A 21,767-nucleotide genomic window follows, 5' to 3' on the forward strand; every position below is an offset into this window, starting at 1 on the left:
TGGAGAACTCCTTTGAATTAGTAGGAGCTGGTCCCATGTGATGGCAGTTTCACAATGAGAGCAAATTGATATGTTTAGTAAATTCACTACTGGAATCTTTGTAACAACAGTTGCAAGGCCCCGAGCACTTTCTGCTGTATTGATAATGAATGCTTGTCTTATAAGGAATTGCACAGAAAGGTTTGTTCAGCAAATACAAAAATTGTAGCAAAACGTGCCTTTGACTGCTTAGATGCATCCACAGTGCTGCATATCATCAAGTTTACATTGAAGTCATTGGGATATTTGTTTCTTTATTTGGAAATCGTAAGAGACAGCAGTTGCACTTGTACGTTTGAGCTGATGGTAAGGACAGAAGAACTAGATAATGACTTGTATGCTATAGCTGAGTGTTAAGTACTGTAAATCTTGCCTTGTGAAACATGGTCTTTCTGCAGGCATCAAGAAAATGGATTTTAGAAAAACTGAAAAAGAATATGCTAGAAAGCAGGGAAGAAAAAGAGAAGAAGAAAATGAAACAGCCTTAAGAACTTCCATATTTTTTTTAAGTACAATGCAGTGAATTGTATGATAGCTGTTCTTTCTGGTGTGCATCTTAGTTTCAAGATAAAGCTGATGGTAATGTCCAGAGCTCGAGGGTCACTGATTGCACTCCCAAAACTGAGGTAGTATAACAGGTACTGTGATAACAGAGGAAATTTAATCCTACCTTATTTTTATGTAGTCTTCTATCTGAGGGTTTACCTTGAATAATTTCTTGCCCTTTTTTGTAAAATGTCGTTTCTTTCACCTTCACCTTGGAGTTGTTAATAGGGTTATTCAAAGCGGTAGCCCCCAAAACCAGCACTTTAGCTTCTGTGTCACTTTCTTACAGTTTTCATACAAACTGACGCACTTTGTGATCTTACTCTGTCTCCAAATTCAGAATCTTATTTCCAAAACAGTCTTTCCATTTTCAAGCCATAATTAAAACAAATAGTGCTGTAGTGGTGCTTAACAGATGGGCATATATTTTTATTTCAGTGTTCTGATATTAAACTTATGTATGAGACAGTAGTTTTAAGAAAACTTCCAGTAAGAGGAGGCTTCTTAATTAAACCATTTACTGTTGGAAGACAAAAGAGGAAAGGATGATTACTTTATTGTATAGCTATGTTTTCTACGGTAATACTGTGTTTCTGAAGTTGGCGGAAGAAGATCTTGCTCCATGTACCTGGGATAAGACCATCCACACACTCCAAGAGCTCTTCAAGTGTTCAGACAGGAAAACGGAAGACTTGTCAGGGATGGAAAACAGTGGTGAGGGAGAGAAATGCTTGACCTTTCAAAGAATGTAAGGCTATTTATGTTAGAGTCTTATTTGGAGGAGAGTTCAGTCCCGAAGCAAATCACCTTCTTGTCCCTGTTTATTGTGCCCATTTCTATTTTGTTTTCTAGAGTGGTTTTCGTATGTGCTAACCAGGCTTCTTCCAAAAGAAACTAAATTGTTCCACTTCTTGTGTGCACCAAATGTACTCTAGTCCATACTAGGGTCACAGAGGTTTGATCAGTTATTGGGTTCTTTTTTTGGCAGCTTTGAACCCCTTTTGGTAGGGTCTGTTTCAGGAAGTTTGAGTAAATATGGCCTTGCAAAAAAAATTAAAACTCCTGGGTTTCATATCGTATAGGTGTAAAGATCTCAGCAGCAGCTGTGTTTTGATCTGCTCCAGTTGTGTGCCAAATTGCTAATGCAAATATAGCCTAATGCCATTTATTGTGGGTTTGTTTTTTTAAAGTAACATCAGACTGGTGGTGACTAATTGTCAGGGTGTTTTAACCTTGTCAACTCTTCGAAGGTGGTAATGTTTTTAAATCTGTCTCTGTGACAGTTTGTGTTTTGGGTGGAACTTGACAGACCTTTAGATAAGTGCTGCATTCCTTAGGAGAGGTACCAAAAGGTCCATTCTGAGTGTTAAGGCCTATGATTTTGATCTGACTGGTTTTCAGGGGCATGGGTTGGGGACAGAGCAGAAGATACATGTTTGGAGTGTAATGTTGCTGTAGGAACAGCTAGTGCTGAGACCATGATTATAGCTCAAAAGTCAGCATAAATATAGGGAATTATCAGGTAAAATAATAAAGAGCTTTATCCCAGTTACTGAATCTTCTCCTGCCTTCACTAATCTTCCACTGTGGTATGTGTCCCCTTTTCCTGTGGATGGGAGGAAATTAATTTCTCAGTGTTGAAGTTAGTGATCTGTGCTAACTTTTGTATGTTGTGTGCATGCTGGAATTTGCAATTGATCTTTTTGGGGAAAAAAAAAGTTATATGAAGAGCAGAATCTTCATATAATTTTCCTTTCAGTTATTCTGCTTCATCCTTTTTAACTTATCAATGTCCACACTGTTTTTTTCCTGCCTCTGTAGCTCCTTTTTGTTCCAAACTATTTGAAATTTCTTTGTATTTCTGAAATGAAACATTTTTGTTAGCTTACAATGACAAAAATTAAAATGAATCTCAAAGCTGCCCCAAGCATGTAGGACCATTTGGCTGCCTAATCAGTGATCTTGGAGGAAGTTGGTCTGCTTTCCAACCCTGAGAAGTTCTAGGAAGACTGCAGCCAAGTTCAACCCTTGGAGCAATAAACCAAAGCCATATGCCAGTTCAGGCATGAGTGTGAGTGGCAAGAAAGACAAAGACAGTATGACGGATGGCCTGGTATTCAGTGGACAAAAGAAAAGCTGGAGAATGATGATTGGTTTGAATGATTGCACGTATTCAGTGCATTAACTTTCTTTCATTAACATTATTTATAGTAAGTGGCTGTAAAAGCAGTTTTGAAGTGCAGTTCATAACAGTTCTCCAGGTGGTGGAGATAAAAGGAATTTGAGAATATCAGCTGTGGTGGAATCTGCTGGAAACAGGCTCTTCATAGCATTTGAAGGCAAGGCAGTATCCTAAATAAGCTCAGGTGTTTTAACGACGGGAGTTTGATCCTGTTGTCTGGCACCCTTTACTGTATTGAAATGTGATAGAAGGGATATACTCGTGGTTATATATTTCCTTTAGCATTTCCGTGGGGTTTATTAAGGTTTTACTCTGTTGCCGTGTCGCCTGGTTGTAAAGCTTTCCTGTGTAGCCCAGCAGTGGCAGGAGGGGAGCGGGGCAGTGCTGCCCTCGCCGAGCACATTGCTGGGCTGTCAGGTGACAGCTGAGCCTGCCTTGTGCCTCCCTGCCCTGTCCTGCTGCTCGGGCTCCCCAGCCTCGTCAGACTGCAGCACTGGCCGCCGTCGGGAGGAGATTATGCTGCAGGGATCCGGGGTAACCCAATGGGAATTGCATTGATCTGGTGTTTAGCCCTGATCCTTATCAAATGGATTACTTCTAAGGTAGGCCTTTTTATTATTCTGCTTTGGCTAACTGGGTTTATAAGTGACCCGAGAGAAAACAAGTCGTTAGGAACTTCACAAGTGCTTATTTTTCTTCTTTAAATCTAATCTGTTTTGGAAACACATCATTCGTCATTTTGAGACTGTGTTTCCTGAGTGATCATACGTGATTTTGTAGCTCTTGACTTTTGCCTGCCTTGAAGTGGGAAGAGTGTGTTTGTAGCAGTGCCAGTTAGGAGACAGGGGAAAAAGGATCTGAAATGGCTTCTGAATGGCAGGGGTTTGCTTACCTCTCATACTAACATATCTTCAGTTTTATAGCCCTTTAAAGGCTTTGTGAAAATAAGGAAAAACAATTTTAAACATAGTGAGAATAATACAAATTAAAGTATTTTGCTTCCTGGACAGGATATCCTTTTTGTATTGTTGATTTCAGAGTTGTGGGAGTGGAAATACCAGTTTTGTTTGATTACATGAAATATGGGCTACTTGGCTTACTTTGTAGCCTTTCCATTTTAGATCCTTGTGTTTTGAAAAATATGTTCTAACGTTAGACAGGATTAGGAGTTCCTACTCTCATTCTAAAGAACAGAAGTATCTCCATAATGCATATTGTCCTAGTAAATATAGGTGAGATTGGTACCTGGAGATGACACCAGGTTCTTCTTAGCATAATTCACTGCCTAATCTGGAATTAATTCTAAGGGGGGAATAAATTCAAGTTAAGGATTGTGAAGAAGAGCCAGAATCATTGGAGAGAATGAGAGAAACTGGAAAAAAAAATCAGATTACATGCATTTATATGTAGGTAGATTTTTTTTTTATTGGTACACACATTAAAAATTTTTGTACAATTAGCAGGAGAATCTGAACAAGCATGAATTTGAATTTGTTGTAAAAACAGGCTTTGCCGGGCATCCATGCCTGTGCTCGTCAGTCCTTGCCTAGAACACGTTTCTAACTTTACTAAAAGCAAAAATGGTCAGGCTTCATTCCTGGCACTTTTGACAACTTTTGTCACATCAGGAAAAAGACCAAGATACCCAATGGATGTTCACTTGTGACTGAGGGTAGATTCTAAATGCCAGAGTTTTACAGCCCATGTGCTAGCCTTGTACATCCAACATATTACTGAAGGATTGTCGAACTGCTGGTTTTCTGGAACTTGACATAAAAGGCCTGCTCAGGGATTATGTCTAATCCAGTTTGGTCAAAGATTGTTTTAAAGTGTGGAAAAATAGGAATTCCAGGTAGTTGACACAACAGAGTTAGGCATAAAAAGCTCTACTATTTGTGGTTGTGTTTTTACATGAGCTAATGGTCGTTTCTTTTAACGAATTAGTATTTTTGTATTCATTCAATTACCCTATTTTGCTGTTGCCTTTGTGTCTTCCTGCTATTCTGATTTAGTTTCTAAAGGCAGTACCCCTGTGTGTTTCTATCCTCACCTAAGTCAACCACTTAAGCTTTTTTTTTTTTGACTATACTTTCTGATCAATTGTCAAGCTTTAGTTTTGTATATTTTTGTTAAATCTGGAATTTTTTATGTTGATAAATCTTTGGGTGAATCTTATGATGCCATGTGCTATACATCTAAGTTATATAAGAGAAAATAGCTTACAAGTTGGATGTATGTATCATTAACTTTGATAACTATCATCAAATGATAGATTTAAAAATGTTTGCCATCTGTCTTGGGAGGTGATCATGTGAAAATAGCTTTATATGGAAGAAAATTATCACGTTCAAATATTTGGAGGGAGTATGTGGTTCTTATTGCTGATTAATATTACCTTCCTGAAATTCAGCTCCATTTTCTTATCACTGGTTTGATAAACTTTAAAAGTACTGCTTTGAACTCCAATGAAATACTTAAGTAACAGTGGTAGGACCATTTTGCAGTGACTTACGTGAGTTCAGTGGTAGTTTAAGTGCTTTAATTGAATTTTCTCCAATGCTTTAGTCAGTAAAAACTTGTTGGTGCCTTGTAGAAGACTATGGATTTCATGTTAGCATGTAACTTTTAATTACTTGAAATAATTCTAAGAATTAACATATATGACAGTCTTGCTTTTGAAATCCAATGCTATTTGGAGAAATAAGGTCTAATTAGTTTGTAATTCTAGGAACTTCTAGTTGATAAACTGTCTTATGATCTTAAACATTCACACTTAAAAATTATTGGTAGGCAACGTCACCAGTAAATTGCCATTGCCATGATATAATAACTTCTTCAAACTTGTTCAGTTTGGAGAAGAACTTACCAGTTCTCCAAACTGATAGAACAGTTGAGAACAATCCTCTGATAGTAGGGCAAAGAACTTGAACAGAAAAACCAAGTTGATAAAAACACCTGCCTGGCTGCGTTGCTCTCTGTCCTCTGTCTTTTCTTTCCTGCCCCTGAATAAACAACTGTGTCACAAAATGAGGGTTGTGTACGCTATCAAAAAGCATGGATGGTTCTTTCTGATGGGCGGTACTGAATTTTGAAGGCCAACAGCTCTACCAGGTTTTGTTGCAGAATGAGACCCCAGCAGTTGTTTCAGTTGACAGTCCAAAAGCTGGCTAGCTGAGACTTGCCAAAATGAAGGGCCTGACTGCTCTGAACAAGTTCAGGGAGTCCATGTGATAAAACTGATACATCAATGGAAACGTTTCTGTTTGGCACAAACAGCAGCAGGTGCTCCGTTTCCAAGTGGTACATGTATATGCTGTACTCCCTAGCATCCCTGAAGCGGTTTCCCTTTGAAGATGTATCTGTGTGCTATTTTGGCATGTAGTTCCCATTGCATGGCCTTTAATACCTTCCTACACTCTGTGAAAAGATGTTCAGAAAGATCTGACTTAAAATCTGAGTTCTGGTAGATACTTCCTTTGCATATTTTTACAGAGTCCTTATTCTTAGAGATTAGTGAATCTCCCACTTTAGTTAGAACTTTTTTCATTCACGTTCCACAAATATGTCACAAAAGAGAGGAGAAGTTAAAGCTTTTTTACTTTTTTGCCCATTGGAAGAATAAGTGACGCTCTAATATGAAACTGAAGTTTAAGGTGAGGTTTTCAAAGTGGAAGTCCAGTATAAACAATTCTCCACAGTCATCTTTCTGACATCTATCTTCACTGCTGAAGCCAAACAGCCCACCCAGTTCAGACGGCTGTGCTCATGTCTGTAAGGAGCAGAGCAGTTCAGAACCTCACCTAATCATTTGAGGAATTTGTTGAATCATTTGGAGTCCAGAAAACATTCCAACCGACCAAAGTTGTCCCTGTGCTTGAAAAGGGAACCTGCCTAAACACATTAGGATTGTCTTAACTTTGAGCACTAGTAATTCTGTCTGCCCCTTGGAATGATGCTTGTTTGTTTGATGTTTGTATGGAGGATCAGTGTTGTTATTAATAGGTACAAAACTTCAGGTAGATCAAAGAGGTGGCAGAGATTTAGAAATAAAATTTTATGCTAGATGAGTTAAAAATATTAATAATTACATAATATTTTGAAGTGCCAGAAGTCAGTCTTAGTCCATGAAGATTTTAGCCAAGATTTCCCTAGGATAATACAGCGTTTGCTATGGTCATCTCAACTGTGTCAGTAAGGTTCATTTTCAGGTTAAGTATAGTCTTGATGTAAGTTTAGGTTAAGGTTAAGTATAGTCTGGGTGTAGGCTACAGAAAGTGGGCCTGTGATTAGCAATGAGGGTGGCATTTTTGGTCATCAACAAGGGTAAAATCCTGGTGATTATATTGTTTGAACTGTAGAATGCTTTACAGTAACTTTGGTTCTTCAAGACACATTTGCCTTCCTGCTTACGAATTTGCTTCATGTGTTGGTTCACATCTCAGTAGAAGCTGATGCTTTAAATCTGATCCTTCTGTTTGCTGGATTTAAATAGTGGCATCTGGGCAGTGGATTTTAAAGAACAGCACACAGAACAGATTAAATTACTTCTCTCTTTTTGGTCCTTTTTCTATTCGTTTTTCTAGAGTAGTGTAGGGTGTAATATAACAAAGTTTTATTTGAAGTCAAACAATAGGCGATACACCTCATCCTGCAGTAGATAGTCTGTTACCTGTTTGCAGCATAAGCTGACATAAAGCAATCCCTTTCTGCATGAGTGCGATATTATTTAATTTACTTACCTATCACAAGTAACTAAAAAACCTCTCTACAATTAGTTCCATCCTTTGTCTCTGACTGCCCACCACAGTGCTCCTAACTATCTGTGCCTCACTTATTTGCCTGGCCTAAACATAAGAGGTCTGGCCATTCACCACCCACCCTTTTTCCATTGGTGAAACTTGCTAATAAGTTTTTTCCTCTTATCTATTTTATTTAACAAATTTCAGTGAGTGAAATATCTTTAAGACCTCTACAGTTTAGTAGAGGCCTTAAAGAGTACAATAACAAAACTACCTGAAAACGTCCTATTACTTGTGAATTTTACACAATAAATAGTCTATTTTCCTTAGGAAATCAAACTTTGAAAGGTAATTTAAAAAGATTTGATTGTTCAAAGCTTTCTGTGAGATCTTTCAGGGTCCTTGCAGAACAAAATCACTTGTCTATATAAGCAACTACTCTGTGTTCTTAAAAATGTACTTTGATATCATATGGGGACATACCATTTTATACTGCTTCATCTAGCAAAGAATATTTTAGATAGCAAGTACTGTTTTAGAATCAACGTATGAAAGGATTGATTTTTCAGTAAATTTTTGCGTATTGTTTTCCTTCTTGGAAACTAATGCCCCGGTTGGGCATGGGTCTTGTAGCTGCATGTGTGCTTAGCTTTCCCCTGTATTAGATTACAGAACTGTACTGGACATGTCCAGAAATCTGTGATAGACAGGTGCAAATTGCAAGTTAGCACTAAATTACATCACTGATTGTGCCTAGTCAGTGATATGAAATGTTCCTTCCAGGCTACTGAAAATATATTCAGCTGAGATTTGCTAAAACTCAGAGGTAGGTTATATGAAAAGTTTGAAAATGTTAGTGGGAAATCGGCACAGTTTGCTGGCTAATGAGTTGCATTTCTGCCTTTCCTATCAGGACAGGCATACTGCTTTGAGAAATGCTGTACAAACATACTTTGAAAAATTATTTACATGGTTTGTGGTCTTCCAGGGAAATACGGAACAAAAGCTAAGACAACAAAGAAGTGCTGTATAGTTCTTCCTTGTAGTCTTTTCAACAGCTATTATCATTGAACCCCATTTGGAGTTAGGTGTTGGGTAATTTCTGTAATTAAATTTTAAGCTTACTTTTGGAAAAACTTCTCTGAATTCAAGTGTAAGATTTTCTTTCTTGTTTTAACATGAAAAATATTCAAAAAACTAAGGAATTTGGAGTCTTAGCACATCACTCATACAAATCGCTGTGATAGAGGTTATTCATCTCTAGTCTTTCTTTGTTCAGTTTGTTCTGATAGATAAATGCACATAAGCAGTTCTGCCTCTTCCCCCTTCTAAGACATTTTTCTTTATTTAATTTTCTTTCTTTTAGAATTAGTTTCAATAACCAGTATCTGGTTTCTCCCCTCCTGTTTCTTAACATGGTTTGGTTTCTTGTCTTTTGAACTTGCACATTTTCAGGCTGTTGTGTGTCCCTGGTATAGTGCTGTTCGTGCTGCACAGGTGAAAAAATGGGTGCTTGTGTTCACTACCAGGCTGGCTTTTATCTAAAGTTCTCAAAGGGGTCTGATGACTCTTTGTAGCACTGAGGCCTTCACTGTCCTAGGTGTAAGAAAGAAGTGTAGTGGACAGGGAAAGGTCATAGGAGTTTCTAAGAAAGTAAGGTAAGAAATACAGCTTATATGGGAGTATCTCAGTGTTGTACATGGATAACTTGATGACTCTTTTAGGCTTTCATCATAAAATATGAAATTCTACTTGCTTGATTTCTCTAAAATATCTTTACATATTCTTGCTTCAGTGGTACCTTGATTTGCCTACAGAAAGCACTGGGTAGAGTGAAAGTAGCATATGGCAGCCTAGAACTGCAGTAATGGTGTCATTTGATTTCTTTTACTTCTTTTAAAACTACTGTTACATTTGAAAGATGAAAACACCCCATAGGCAAAAGTAAATAAATAAACCAGGAGCTGCAAATTTATTTTTTTTTTCAAGTATGATGCTCTAGAAGGCTATGAGAAGCACTTATTTGTGTCAGTGTAGTCTTGTTCTGTGTCTTTTTTATTGTGAGGAGTGATTGAGGAACATCTGAAAAGAAATTTAAGGGGGTATGTATTTTTTTTTCCCCACTCAAGTCCTATTTTCATAATCTTTTCACTACCAATTCCTGTCCTTCTTTTGACCCCTCTTAAATGAAAATCAGTAGACATCTATATATTTGAAAGATGCGTTTTGCATGAAAGATGCAAAATTTCTAAAATTAATTTTGAGAGTTAAATTGGAAATGGTCAACTAATATTTTAATTTCAATTTAAAAATTATTTACTTCTAAGTTACATAAAATATGCTTCTTCTTTTTGCAGAGACGTGGAGCAATTTCCTATGACAGCTCCGATCAGACTGCGTTGTACATTCGTATGCTAGGTAAGCATGCCAGTTTCTATATTGCAAAGTTCTAACTTTTATGATTGATTTAAATAATACCTTTTTAAATATTTATGTTGAATTCAGGAACTTTCTCTTTCTCATGGATAACATTTTGATTAGGTTCTTTAGAAGAATTTTGGTTGTTTTGTGTTGACTTGGGTTTTTTGGTTGTTGGATTTTTTTCTCTTTTTTCCTGAGTTAGGTATTGTGTTGGATGTCTTACTTCTATATTAAAAAAAAAAAAGTTCTTGTAATTAACCTAAAGTGCTTGGTAGAAGTTACGTTTTCTAAGTGACTCATGAATGACCTTTATTTCTGTGATGGAATTTACCACCTCTGCATGGTATCCTTCTGGTTAAAACTTTAGCTTAGGGAAATTTGTGTAAGAGTTACCACACACTCTTAAAAACTTCGGTAGGGAGGATATGAAATGCTCAAGGTGTTTTTAAAATAATGATAATGATTTTAAGCAATATTTTTCTCATTAATCCTAGGAGGTGACTTGAGAGTATAGTCAAGCTAAGAATGTTTTCAGAATAGCAGCTAGAGAAAGACTAAATCTGAATTCAAATGAAAGCACAGTATTGGGAGGGGGAGACCCTCAGTGATACTGAGTGCACAGAATGAGTTGAGGTCACTTGTTGAGAGGAGAAAGATGCAAAGCTCTCGCAGTTCTGGCTGCCGGATTCAGTATTTCCCGCACCTCTTCTGGAGGCTGCTGGTGGTGCAGATGGCGTGGGGACTGTGTATGTGCTCTAAGTCTGTTTCACTGCAAAATGATGCCACTTAATTTAAGCCATCTTGAGCTATGATTTTGTGTTGAAATGGACTATGAATGTGTTTGCATGATGTCTCTCACAGCTCGATGAACAACAGCTAGTGATTACTAATTCTTAACCATCTCCAACTCAATCAGCCATAACATGTCTTTTTATGCCCTGACTCTTTTCAGTTTAGTTGCATATTGTATGTGTTAAAGTCCCCAGAAATTCATAACTGCATTGTCTATGAATTTAGATTTGTAAGCTATATGCATGTGTACACCTGTGTGTATATGAATTCATAGTCCTAACCTACATATGTGGGCATACACCCACATATTTACATATAAATCCAATTTTGACTTAGCATCTTCACATTTTTGTTTTTCAGTTATTTTAATTTTTTTACATTTATGAAGTTGTTAATACTACAGCACTGACTGTCTACTGAAGGATTTTTGATAAGAGAATTTAATTACTTTGGAGATTTGTTAAGAGGAGGGGAGAAGATGCTGACTTCTTAATGTTTGCTGAAGAAGCTGCTGGAGGTTTTGTTGTTGGAAGTAGTTTTATCTTGCTTTCAAAACTTAAAACGAAGTAGTTAGGCCCATCATTTCTGCAGAAGGATATGTGATAATGCTCAAGTAATTCTAGAGGGAAGCAAAACATGATTTCCTGTAGTTCTTGGTACATACTCCTGAACTGAGGGAAAAATCTCATTTGTCTGGAAAACCTTTAACTATTCTCATAGGCAGAACTTGAAAATATTCAGAATATGGTGCTAAGTAAATTAAATTTTCACTTGTTCTCTCATTGGAATTAATAATTACACTGTGTGATTGGTGCTTGTTATGAATAGCATAAGTCTTGCTTGCTGGCATAACTCATTCGCACTGTTCTAACTTGGGTGGGGGGAGGAGGGCACCAACAAGCAAACAAAAATTTGCTCGCTGGATGTTTCGATCAGTATGATAAATTTGTAGTATTTTCTCACTTATTAGAGATCACTTGTTTCTCCCAAATATTATGTACACTGTACTGTACAAGCTAGCACCTAATTTACATATTTATTACTTTTGTAAGTGTAAATGGACTGTAAAAAAGACCAGCCTGAAAGCTGAACAGTTGGGTGCATCTGTATGTAGAAACATTCATATCAGAGTAGATTCAAGAGTTAATATACTCCATTAGAATTTTTTGCAAGAAATGTGAAGCATTGCATTTCCTACAGTATTGTGACGAAGTTTTGTTTTTCTTTTATTTATCTTAGTACATTTTAGTGGAGTGAGCTATAAGAAATCCTCAGCTGTAACTTAATGGGAAGTTAGGCACAGTCAAGAGGGGTTTTGCCTTTTACTTTCTTAGTTATTATTCCATACAAAGTATATCTACTAGTAAAATGTACCTTGATAAGGTGTTTATTTTAGCAGACCAAAAATATAAAGCTAAGGATATCTAGGATACCTCCCTCTGCCTCTGTTTAGCAGTGCTGGCTGTAAAGTTGCTTCATTTGATGTTTTTAAGTTGTTTCAATGGGAATCCAATGGAAATTAATTTATTCCAAGTAAATTGGAATTCCTGTGGTATAGCAGTGTTGCTGGGTTCCACTTAAAAGATCAAATTTTAGGGCTACACAAAATAAACAACTCCTAACTGTCTTCATCAGTGTGTCGACATAAACAAACAGGGTTGACTGTAATGACTCATCTGTCATACCCCATTCCCAAAATATACACTAAGCCACTCCCGAGTGGCTTATTTACTATTTTAAAATATAGATACAGATGCAGCATTGTAGAATTTTTCTTTTAAGACCTTGGAAGGGCTAATACATCTGCATCACCTCAGCTACTACACCCCTCAGCTACTTTTCTCAGCAACTATGAGGAATTCTCCAAGTATCTTGTAAGTGCTTCTGTGTAATCTTGTGTAATCCTTGATTTGTTTTCCTCTTATTTGCTTTTCTGGTTTCTTTTTCTTGCTGTTTTCTATTGCCTGAAAGTTTTCCTGCTGTGCATGGAGTAGAAAGTGTGGGGCACTGACTGCTTGTATTGGTGAGTGTGCACCTCTCAACAGAAAGGGGAGCGAGCATTTTTTGCTCCTTTAGAGAGATTTTACTCTCCTTTAGAGACATTGGAGGAAAGCTACTGTGTGATGTAGGTGCACGCTCCTCTCCTGTAGCAGTTATGTCGCATTCAGTTTGCTTTAATTCTGGCATATTCGGCTGACCTGTCATCTGTTTCTTCAACAAATTTAATAGGAACTTTACTCTGTGAAGCTAGTAATTCTGTCTGGAAATCCTGCTCTTCAGAACTTCATGGCTTTGACTTGAGTGCTTTACCTTGAGGTGGCTGTCGTAATTTCTGCTCCCAGCTGTCCTCCGTGATCTCTGAGGTTTCTGCCCCTGCTCCAGAAGGCCTCAGCTCCCCAAGCAGCTGCTGCATTGTTACTGTGCCACACTGGAGCGTTAGGGTAGCATGAAGTATGTGCTGTGTAACCCTAACGGGCAGGGATGTCAGCTGTGGCATTTCAGCTGCCTCGTAAGTATCAGAGCTGTCCTTGCCCTGTAAGCAGGAATCTGAGAGAGGGGCAGGAACTAAGCGATCTCTTTGAAGGTAAGTTGTTCCAGCCCTGATTCCTTTCCGGTTTTCAGTTGTAGCTGCAAACCTCCCACTTACATTCATTCTTCCATGATTTATTTAGTCTTCAGCTGAGTTTCTGCCTGTGTGACCTTTGTCTTAAAAATGCAAGCAATCCTGATCATGTAGAACTCTTCTGGAAAAAATGTAGCTGAATACTCGGCCATCAGACATTTTGTCAATTTTGTGCTCAAAATCAGGTTTTGTAAGGAAGGCTTCACACGTTTAAATCTTCTTGATTCTTTGGAATCACGGAAACTCTCAAAGAGGGGAAAAAAGTTGTTCCTGGAAGTCCACTGTTAGTAAGATGCTGGACTTGAATGTGTTCCCTTAAGGTAACAGAGGAGTGGCTGAAAGCGGCCAAAGAAGGGACACTTAAGATAAAAGCTGTCAGTCAGGTTTGTACCGCTTCTGTGCCCTCCCCTGCCCCCCCGCCAGGAAATTTACCTACGAGCAGACTGTGCAATCTCATTGCTTAAAAAGATTTTGTAACCGTTTTGATATACTTGTAAAGGTCTAAATAAATGAAAACTATTCAAAAGTTCTTCTGGTTTAGGTGTTGAATTTACATTGTCTTTCAACTACTGTAATAATGATTGGCTTTGAGGTTGGACTTCTGTTGCTGTTTGTAGGACTTACGTAACAGTGTCCTTTTGTCTGATGAAAGCGATCCTAAATTCAAGATGTCTTCTGACTTTTGTTAAAGTTACCTGTGAAGATAAACATGTCTCTTCCTTAAAATTCAATTTTGCATAATTTGAGTAACAGGATTACAAAACACTTGCACAGGATATCCCAGGCAAATCGATGCAAATACGTTATGTTGTCTGAAAGCACGAGGATTTGGGATCTATTAATCTTTGCAGGTTACATTAACTGAACAGTGAATGCATAACGATGGTCCAGTATTCCTGGATGTTTTGGGGACTAACTATACCTATGCAGTAGAGATCAGTTTCACTGTGCTAATGGCACATAATTTCGTAACATGCAGCCAGTTAGCTGTTATTCCTTTTTCTGCTTCTATATACTTAGAAACTTCAGATGGAAAAATGCTGTCACCAAATTCCACTTGTACCAGTATTTTTCAAGCACATTTGTTGTCTGAAATCTTAAAAAAATACAGCAGTTCTGTACAATGGTAATGGAGACTGCTTTTCTGCCTTTGTTTTAGTGCAGTAGAATTTTCTGCTTTGCTTGCTGTAATACATTCCAGTCCTGTAGAAGGGATATATTTTCCCAGAATGAATACAATTGTATTCTTAAAAAATTCATCCATTGTTAAAATCTTTATTTTTAAAAAAAATTCCTCTTCTACCATGACTAAGGAGAGAGAATTTTGTTTAACAACTAGTTAATGAAAATATTTTGCTTTCCCTGCTGGGAATTTCTCATTTCATATGTAGGCAAGTAAATACACTCATTTTAGTTACATCTTATTACAGTTACCTTTTTGTTACTTTGCCATGTGCATTTATAGTATAAATTTCTTCTTTTGGCTAAATATTCCTGTAAATAGATGTTCTAATAACTCCTATTAAAAGCAATGTAGTTAATTGCACTTCTGCATTTCTCTTGTAGACAGTTTTTCATGTTTTCCTACTCAAAATCCTCAACACTGCAGGCATTTCAAGGATAACAGGAATACTATTATTCCTGTCTATGCTGTTAGGCAAGGTACTAGTAAATAAAATAGAACAAAGCAGAGAGAAATTTTCTGGACATCATTTATCAGATGAACCTTCTTGGGTTTTTTATTTGCAGAATTCCATGTTGGCCTTGTGGTATTTTTCTGTGAACTTTTCCTATTCTTGATACTTAAAACAATTAAATTGTTTGTCAAAACCTAGTTGTACATTGACTGAAACTATTTACTGATTTATGTGGTTTTTAAATTTTAAAAGTAAAGAACTGTCTTGAAAACTAAATATAATTCACAAAAGCTGTCTTACATTTTCTGTAAAAAATTAGCTCAACTAAAAATGTCTTTTCTCTTTTAATTCAGCTGGTGAACTCATTCACACAGCTGTAGCTATGCCTGATTACCCAGATAAATATGAGTGAAAGGTAATGAAAGTTGAATTTGTCTCCATGTAAACTGATATTTTCATACACAGCTACTAATGCAATCTCCTCCTCTCTTCCAAAGTTTTCTCTCTTTTTCCTTTTTATTAATTTATTTTGTAAATAAAATTCACCAGTTGCTTTTGCCTAACAGAAGACTTCTACAATTTGCTGCCTCTGTATTGCCTGGAAGGAGACAATTCTCTTGCACTCTGCTCAAATGAATGCTTGAAGCATTTTTAAGTCATATATTGTCAGGTTACTTTCCCTTGCCGCTCAGTTCAGATTTTCAGTTTCAAGAAAAATAAAAGGGCTAATCACCGAAAGGCACATTTATTTAGTATGTTTTTACTGGTATGCAAATTCTAGACCCAGCATTTGGAGAGCCCTGGACTCACTTACCTTTATGTGGTCCTTCCAGCACGGTTCACAAGATAACATTCATGTGTCACTATAGGTATGTCAGTGTTTATAGATACGTATCTCTACAAAGATACCTGTTGAGCATTAAAAGCTTAAGTGAATATCTTTAGCTATTTTCTGACAAGTTGCCTGCTTCAGCATTACAGATTAGCAGGTTGGAAAAGAAAAGAAGGGGAAAATACTTTCAAGGTGTCTATTACTTGCTGGAGATTAAATAGATATTTTTAAATTTTGTTTTTATCAAGTCAGTCATAGTTGGTTTTGTTAATTACTTATTTTGGGTTCATATAAAAAGTGCTGTGTTTGAGGTAAGGAGAATATTACACTTGAAGGATTTTCATAGTTAGAAAGCAGAACATTTGCACGTCTTCAATTTAACTTTTTGTTAGGATTTGAGGAGGGAAACACCACTGCATTTGATCCTCAAAGATTTGTCCAAATTTGTAATTGCGAAAGGATTTTAAGTGAAAGCTTTTAATCCAAGTGAACTACTTATATTAATGCATACAAGTACCTAATGAAAGAATACTGATCAGCTTTCAGTTGGTAAAATGGATAAGCAGAAATCAACTAGCATGCTAAAAGATTCAGGTTGAAGCTAATTACAGTGCAAAATAGTTTGATAAAATTTTAATACTGAGTTTTGGTATTTTAATAGGCTCTTGTGTAATATTCAAACAGCTGAGCACAAGTAAGTAAATGCTAGTGGGAAAATATTCTATTATGTAAAATAAAACCATATTTTAACTAGCTTATTTGCTAAAAGCTACCATTTTCTAGAAGTTGAATCTTTTTTGTATTTTACAAAATGTTATCGTTTTATGTGTGTTACTGAGGAACAAATCAACTTTAAATGTTTGTGTTTTCTGTCATATTAAGGTGCATTTTTACCATACTGGTGTAGCAAGCTCTTCCTAATTTCATCTGAATGCTTATCACATGCTTCTGGCAACGTATGCTTAGGCAGGAGAGATTTTGACGAGAAAGCATGTGATTGCATGTTTAACAAGTCTTCAAACTTTGTTTTGAATTTCACCTTTAAAACAAAAAGCATTGAAGTAGGCCTATTGTTTGAATTACTCTCCTCCATTAAGTACATGAATCTTTACCCCTCCAGGCTATGTTCATTTGCATTTTATCTCTGCCACTCTTCCACACTTTTATTTCACTCTTGACCCTGTTTCTAGGAGATGTGCGAGTAAGAAGTCGGGCAGGATTTGAAACAGAGAGAAGAGGTTCTCATCCATACATTGATTTCCGTATTTTTCACTGTAAGTATTTAAAAGCAGATAAATTACAAATAAACAAAGGCTTCCACCAATTTTAACTACTGAGCCTCTAAAAGATAGCAGCTTTTTATAGCAAGACCATTTTTTATACTTAGGAAAATCCTTCATGCTAGCTCTTTACCAAAAATAGAGGAGGACAATCTGCTAAATTTTTGTTTTAAAAAGTTTAGTTTAAGCTCATTGAATTTAAACCTGAATCCCTGTGAAAATGAAGACTGTCTTATATCCAGCTACTGGTGCGTGTGCTGAGTGCTCACTTGGCAGACCCAATCAGTTGAGGAGAATAGTTTCCTGCTTTTATGCAGCAGCAGCAGAAGGGCCCTGTCTAGGATGGTGCTTGAACAGACTTAGAGTAGATATCAATATGCTTTGACCTCATCATAATCAATTAACATTACATCTATCAAACATGTAGCTAGGGCTTAAATTTTTGGACAAATACAAATCTTAAAGTGTTACAGGAAAACAGCAGACTAAATTTTTTTGATTATGTGTTGTAGGAATCATTCTTTCTCAGAAGTGTTGTAAGAATAGTATTTTTGTAGAGGAAAAAGTTAAATTATCGATCTATGTTATTATAACTAAATTTTTCAGTAGTTGTTGTAGTATAAAGTCGCAATAACCACCAAACCAATATGCAGTGAAAGTGCAGGGGATTTAAGTCTTAATTAAATTATGTCAATACTGAATGTATTAAGTGTCATGAAGTATCTATACCAACACTGTATCAGCACAGTTCCAAGTATTCTGAATGCAATGGAGAGATTTAGAAAAGCTGATTTCATGGTAACAAGTGTGGTTGTTGTAATTACCTTATTAACAAAAATGAGTGGCAGAAACTGGTCTTACCTTCTGATTGTAACTGAAGTTACTCTTTTAAAAAAGTAGATCACATTTAAAACTCTTAAACTCTTAGTTTCATTCAAAAGTTTCATAAAAATAGGTGAGAAAACAAAGTTTGAAGAGTGTGCTATATTGATTTTTCCAACAAAGAGGATAAGAATTTCATCTCAAGTCCTGATTAAGTATAATAAATTCTTTAGAAATAGCATGCAACTTATGAAGTACATAACTATGTCTCTTTGTATATGTATATGTATGTGTGGCATTTCATGCTGATAGGGGAAAATACTAACAGAGGTAGTAAAAGGACTACCACTTAAAAGGCAGTCAACATATGATATTATTGCTTGTTGTCAAATTAACTATTTTCTGTGGTCCTCATCACGCTGTTTCTTTCCATCCTGGTGATTGTGCATCAGGCAGATCATGACTAATCAGGAAGAGGATTTTCACACCCTTTCTTCTTGCCCCTACTTGTTCAGGCACAGGCACCAGCTTTTAGCAACATCACCTGTGGTGTCTGATGACAGCAAAGAATGTTGCTAGGAGGCCCAAAAAATTCTTTGGCTGTAGCTTCCCTCTCAAGTCAGCTGCTGTGGCAGTTTTCAGAGTTGCCATTGTAGCCAGATTTTTTGCACTTCAGAATTGTAGCCTGTTGCAGGGTTGCTCTTCCACTTCAGGCTCCTGCTGTATTGTGGAGTTTCTTTCAAAGTCAGTACGGAATTCAGAGCCATCTCTCACCATATCACTAGGTTATCTGTTAATTAACATAACTGTGGGCTTTTATTAATCAGTAAAATATTTTCTTTGTCTCTGCAATACTAATTGAGTCCTGATCAATGTTTCCTTAATTGTTTTAAGCAAAAGAGATTTAGTATGATACTGTGAGACTACAAGTAGAGAGAAGTTGTGGGAATCAGACATGACTTAATTTTTAGGGTATTCTCCCTGCCCTCTCCCAGTAACTCCAGAAGGATTTGATTTTGCCACATTGAGCTACGTGACTGAAAAATGTTCACCCTTGTGAGCAATAGCATGTGAGAGGAGCCAGCCAGCTCTTCTTTCCTTGAGGCAAAGACTGAACTGAAAAGGGTCTCTTCAGGAGCCAAAGCTAACTAAACCATCTGAATGCTGGCTTTTTGTTTTTCCCTCCCCACCACAGCTGTATCCTGAACATCAGTAATGCATGGATATGCTTCCTTCATCATGTTTGTATAGTTTCAGTGTAATTTTCTTCTGCCATCCACTAACTTTATTCTGTGGTACTTAATATTTTGCAAAGATCATGGCTTACCTGTTTTGCAGATGTTGTATATACTGGCTGTCAGTCACTGTGTGGAAGCATTATTGCTGTTTTGTATTTTTCTTAGCTAATTTTTGTTGTTCAGCGTTTTCTTTTTGTGTCAATGATGTTTTGAGAAGTTGAACGTCTTTCAGGAGGTCCATCTGATAATCTGCTGACCAGTTCTGTTTTCCTGTATTTATTGATAGGCTCTTAACCCTGTATTTTATTGGTAGGTTTTAAGAATACTGAATTTTAAATGCTTTATTCTGTTTTCAGGAAGCTACTGTTGTGTGTATTTGTTTTAAATAGTCACTTCTGTTTCATAATGCTCTTTTAACTTGCAACTTCATTTGGTGTTGCTGAAGGAAAATTTTTAGCACTTACTTCTTAAGACCACTTCTGTATCTTGTTAAGCATTATAAGCTCAGCCTCTGCATCCTCATCTCACAGTTCTGTAATTGACACATGACTATGCAAGTTTTTAACTTGGCTAGAAGTGTTCTCTCAACAGTAACTTTTTTCTAGGAAATTCAATTTGAGGAAAGATTGTTGAAAAAATATCTTTATTGTTATTGTTAGAGATGGTGGTATGGGAGTCATCTGAGAATTGTTAAATTCAGGATTTGACTGGTGACCAAGCTAAGTTTGTTGGGTGGTAGTTTCCCTTCTTGGAGCCCCTGGTGGTCTAGTGGTAAGGGCGCGGCGTTATCACCGCCGAGACCCGAGATCCGGGTTCGATTCCCGGTCAGGGCCACTCCCGGGCAGGTGGGGCTCGTTAGCCCTTAAAGGCAACCCACCTACGTCCTAAGGACCTCGCTGCCACCGTCCAAGCTCGCTTGGCCCCGGCAGATGAACCTTAGGATTAAAGGGTGGGCTCAGTTCCGCGCACACTGTGTCTCACCTAAAAAATCCAATGCGCAGGCTGGAAGGTGTAAAGACCTTCCCCGGATCTTCACTCGTGAAGACTGGCCATTATTAGTTTCCCTTCTGTATTACCTGTTGTTCAGGAAATCACCTTTTTATAGGTAATTGCAGGAACTAGCCAGGAGGAGCAGCTTGATTAACAAATTTTTGTTTGAATAAGACTGCTTCCTGATTAGTGGGGAAAGACAGGATTGTATTCCTCGCATTGGTTGTCAATTTGTTTATGTCGAATCATCAATTAGCAGCTTTTCTGTTATTTTGGTCTGTGATTATGCCTGTGTAGGAAGGACCATGGGCGTAAACTCAGAAAGCAGCTCAAAGCCACCATTTCTGGGAAGGAGAGAGTAGACACACAACTTTCTTCCTCTGAAGTAAATTTTGGCCTTAAATATAATGGTTGTTCAGTGGATGTACATAAATCACAGTCGCACATTGAAATGCCTGCACTGTGATGTCTTATTGAATCGACTGTGGAACTTTTCACTCCACATGTTACGAGGAGGAAGTTTTGCAGTTCATTGTGATAATGCAGCATGTACTGTTTGGTTTTCAGGGAAGTTATTGAAAAGGTGATTTCAGTGGTGTTAACCACCTTTGCTGTCTGCTAGTTTACAAATAGGCTACAGTTAACGCGATTACTTTAAATTTTTTTTTACATTACTTGAAACAGTAATTTCATCTGCAGTGTTGACAGAATATATTGAGAGAAGCTAATGCAAACCAGAATCTTTGGTGGAAGAATTGGTAAATGTCAGTATAAAAATATTCCCTTTTCCAGAAAATGTAAACCAGCAATAAATGTTTAGGTCTTGTTTTCTTGCTATTGAGAGGTTGTCAGTAATATCTATTTATATACGTGTGTCTGTGTATGTATATACACACAGTTACAAATACACTTAAGAAACTTCGATTATGTTTGTGAGGAGTTTTTAGTGTGCACAAACAGGAGTATATAATTTGCCCCAATCATTCACTGTTTAACCTGAAAAAAACACCCAAAGAGTGCTCATTTGTGTGTACAATATGTTTTACTGAGGAAGTGAAGCCAAAAGGAATAAAGATCAAGTGAATAATTAAGATAACAGAAAAAACATTGGGAAGCGTCTTATGCAGAACAACTTAAATGAATGCTTGCTTTTAAGCTTCCTTTTTAGAAAAGGGTTGTTGGATATAGTCAAAAGAAATAGATAAAAACCCAAATATTTTTGAGTTTGCGGAGAGGAAACATTTTTTTCTTTGTGCTTTTCCTGTTTTGCCTGACCCTGAGTAATTATGATCTTGTCAAAAGGTTTTTAGAATTCTCTTGAGCCACTCTCATCTGAGCATGATGTAGTGATGTTGCCAACACATGAGGCTCTATTTTGTGTTTTACAGATAAGGGGATATGTCTCATATGTGCGTTAAAATATCTTGGAAAGAAGGAAGGGATTTTTTGAGTTATTCAGTATGTGTCTGCTGACATTCAGGAATGGCTCAATTTAAAAGGAGGTAGATGCTTGCATACAATGTAGTGCTCCGTATAGGAGAGAAAATAATGTGATTTGAACTTAAGGCTTCATTGAGACTTAGATGGTTCTTCTCAGTTGTATATGAAGCCTTTCTAGTGGGAAAA

General features: G+C 37.0%; 1 protein-coding gene across 2 annotated transcripts in view; it reads left to right on the top strand.

Moving 5' to 3' along the window:
* Positions 1-21,767, top strand: part of PDE7A (phosphodiesterase 7A) — a 75,956-nt gene that overhangs the window by 30,004 nt on the left and 24,185 nt on the right. The window contains exons 2-3 of one of the 2 annotated variants that reach the window (XM_050312869.1): positions 9,864-9,924; positions 17,002-17,085. In XM_050312869.1, coding sequence (XP_050168826.1) covers positions 9,864-9,924; positions 17,002-17,085 — 145 coding nt within the window. The remainder of the gene's footprint in view (positions 1-9,863; positions 9,925-17,001; positions 17,086-21,767) is intronic. The other variant, XM_050312877.1, reaches the window with a different exon arrangement.

Source organism: Myiozetetes cayanensis, unplaced genomic scaffold, assembly GCF_022539395.1.
Source record: "Myiozetetes cayanensis isolate MyiCay16 unplaced genomic scaffold, myiCay2020 scf1, whole genome shotgun sequence".
Classification (NCBI taxonomy): Eukaryota; Metazoa; Chordata; class Aves; order Passeriformes; family Tyrannidae; genus Myiozetetes; species Myiozetetes cayanensis.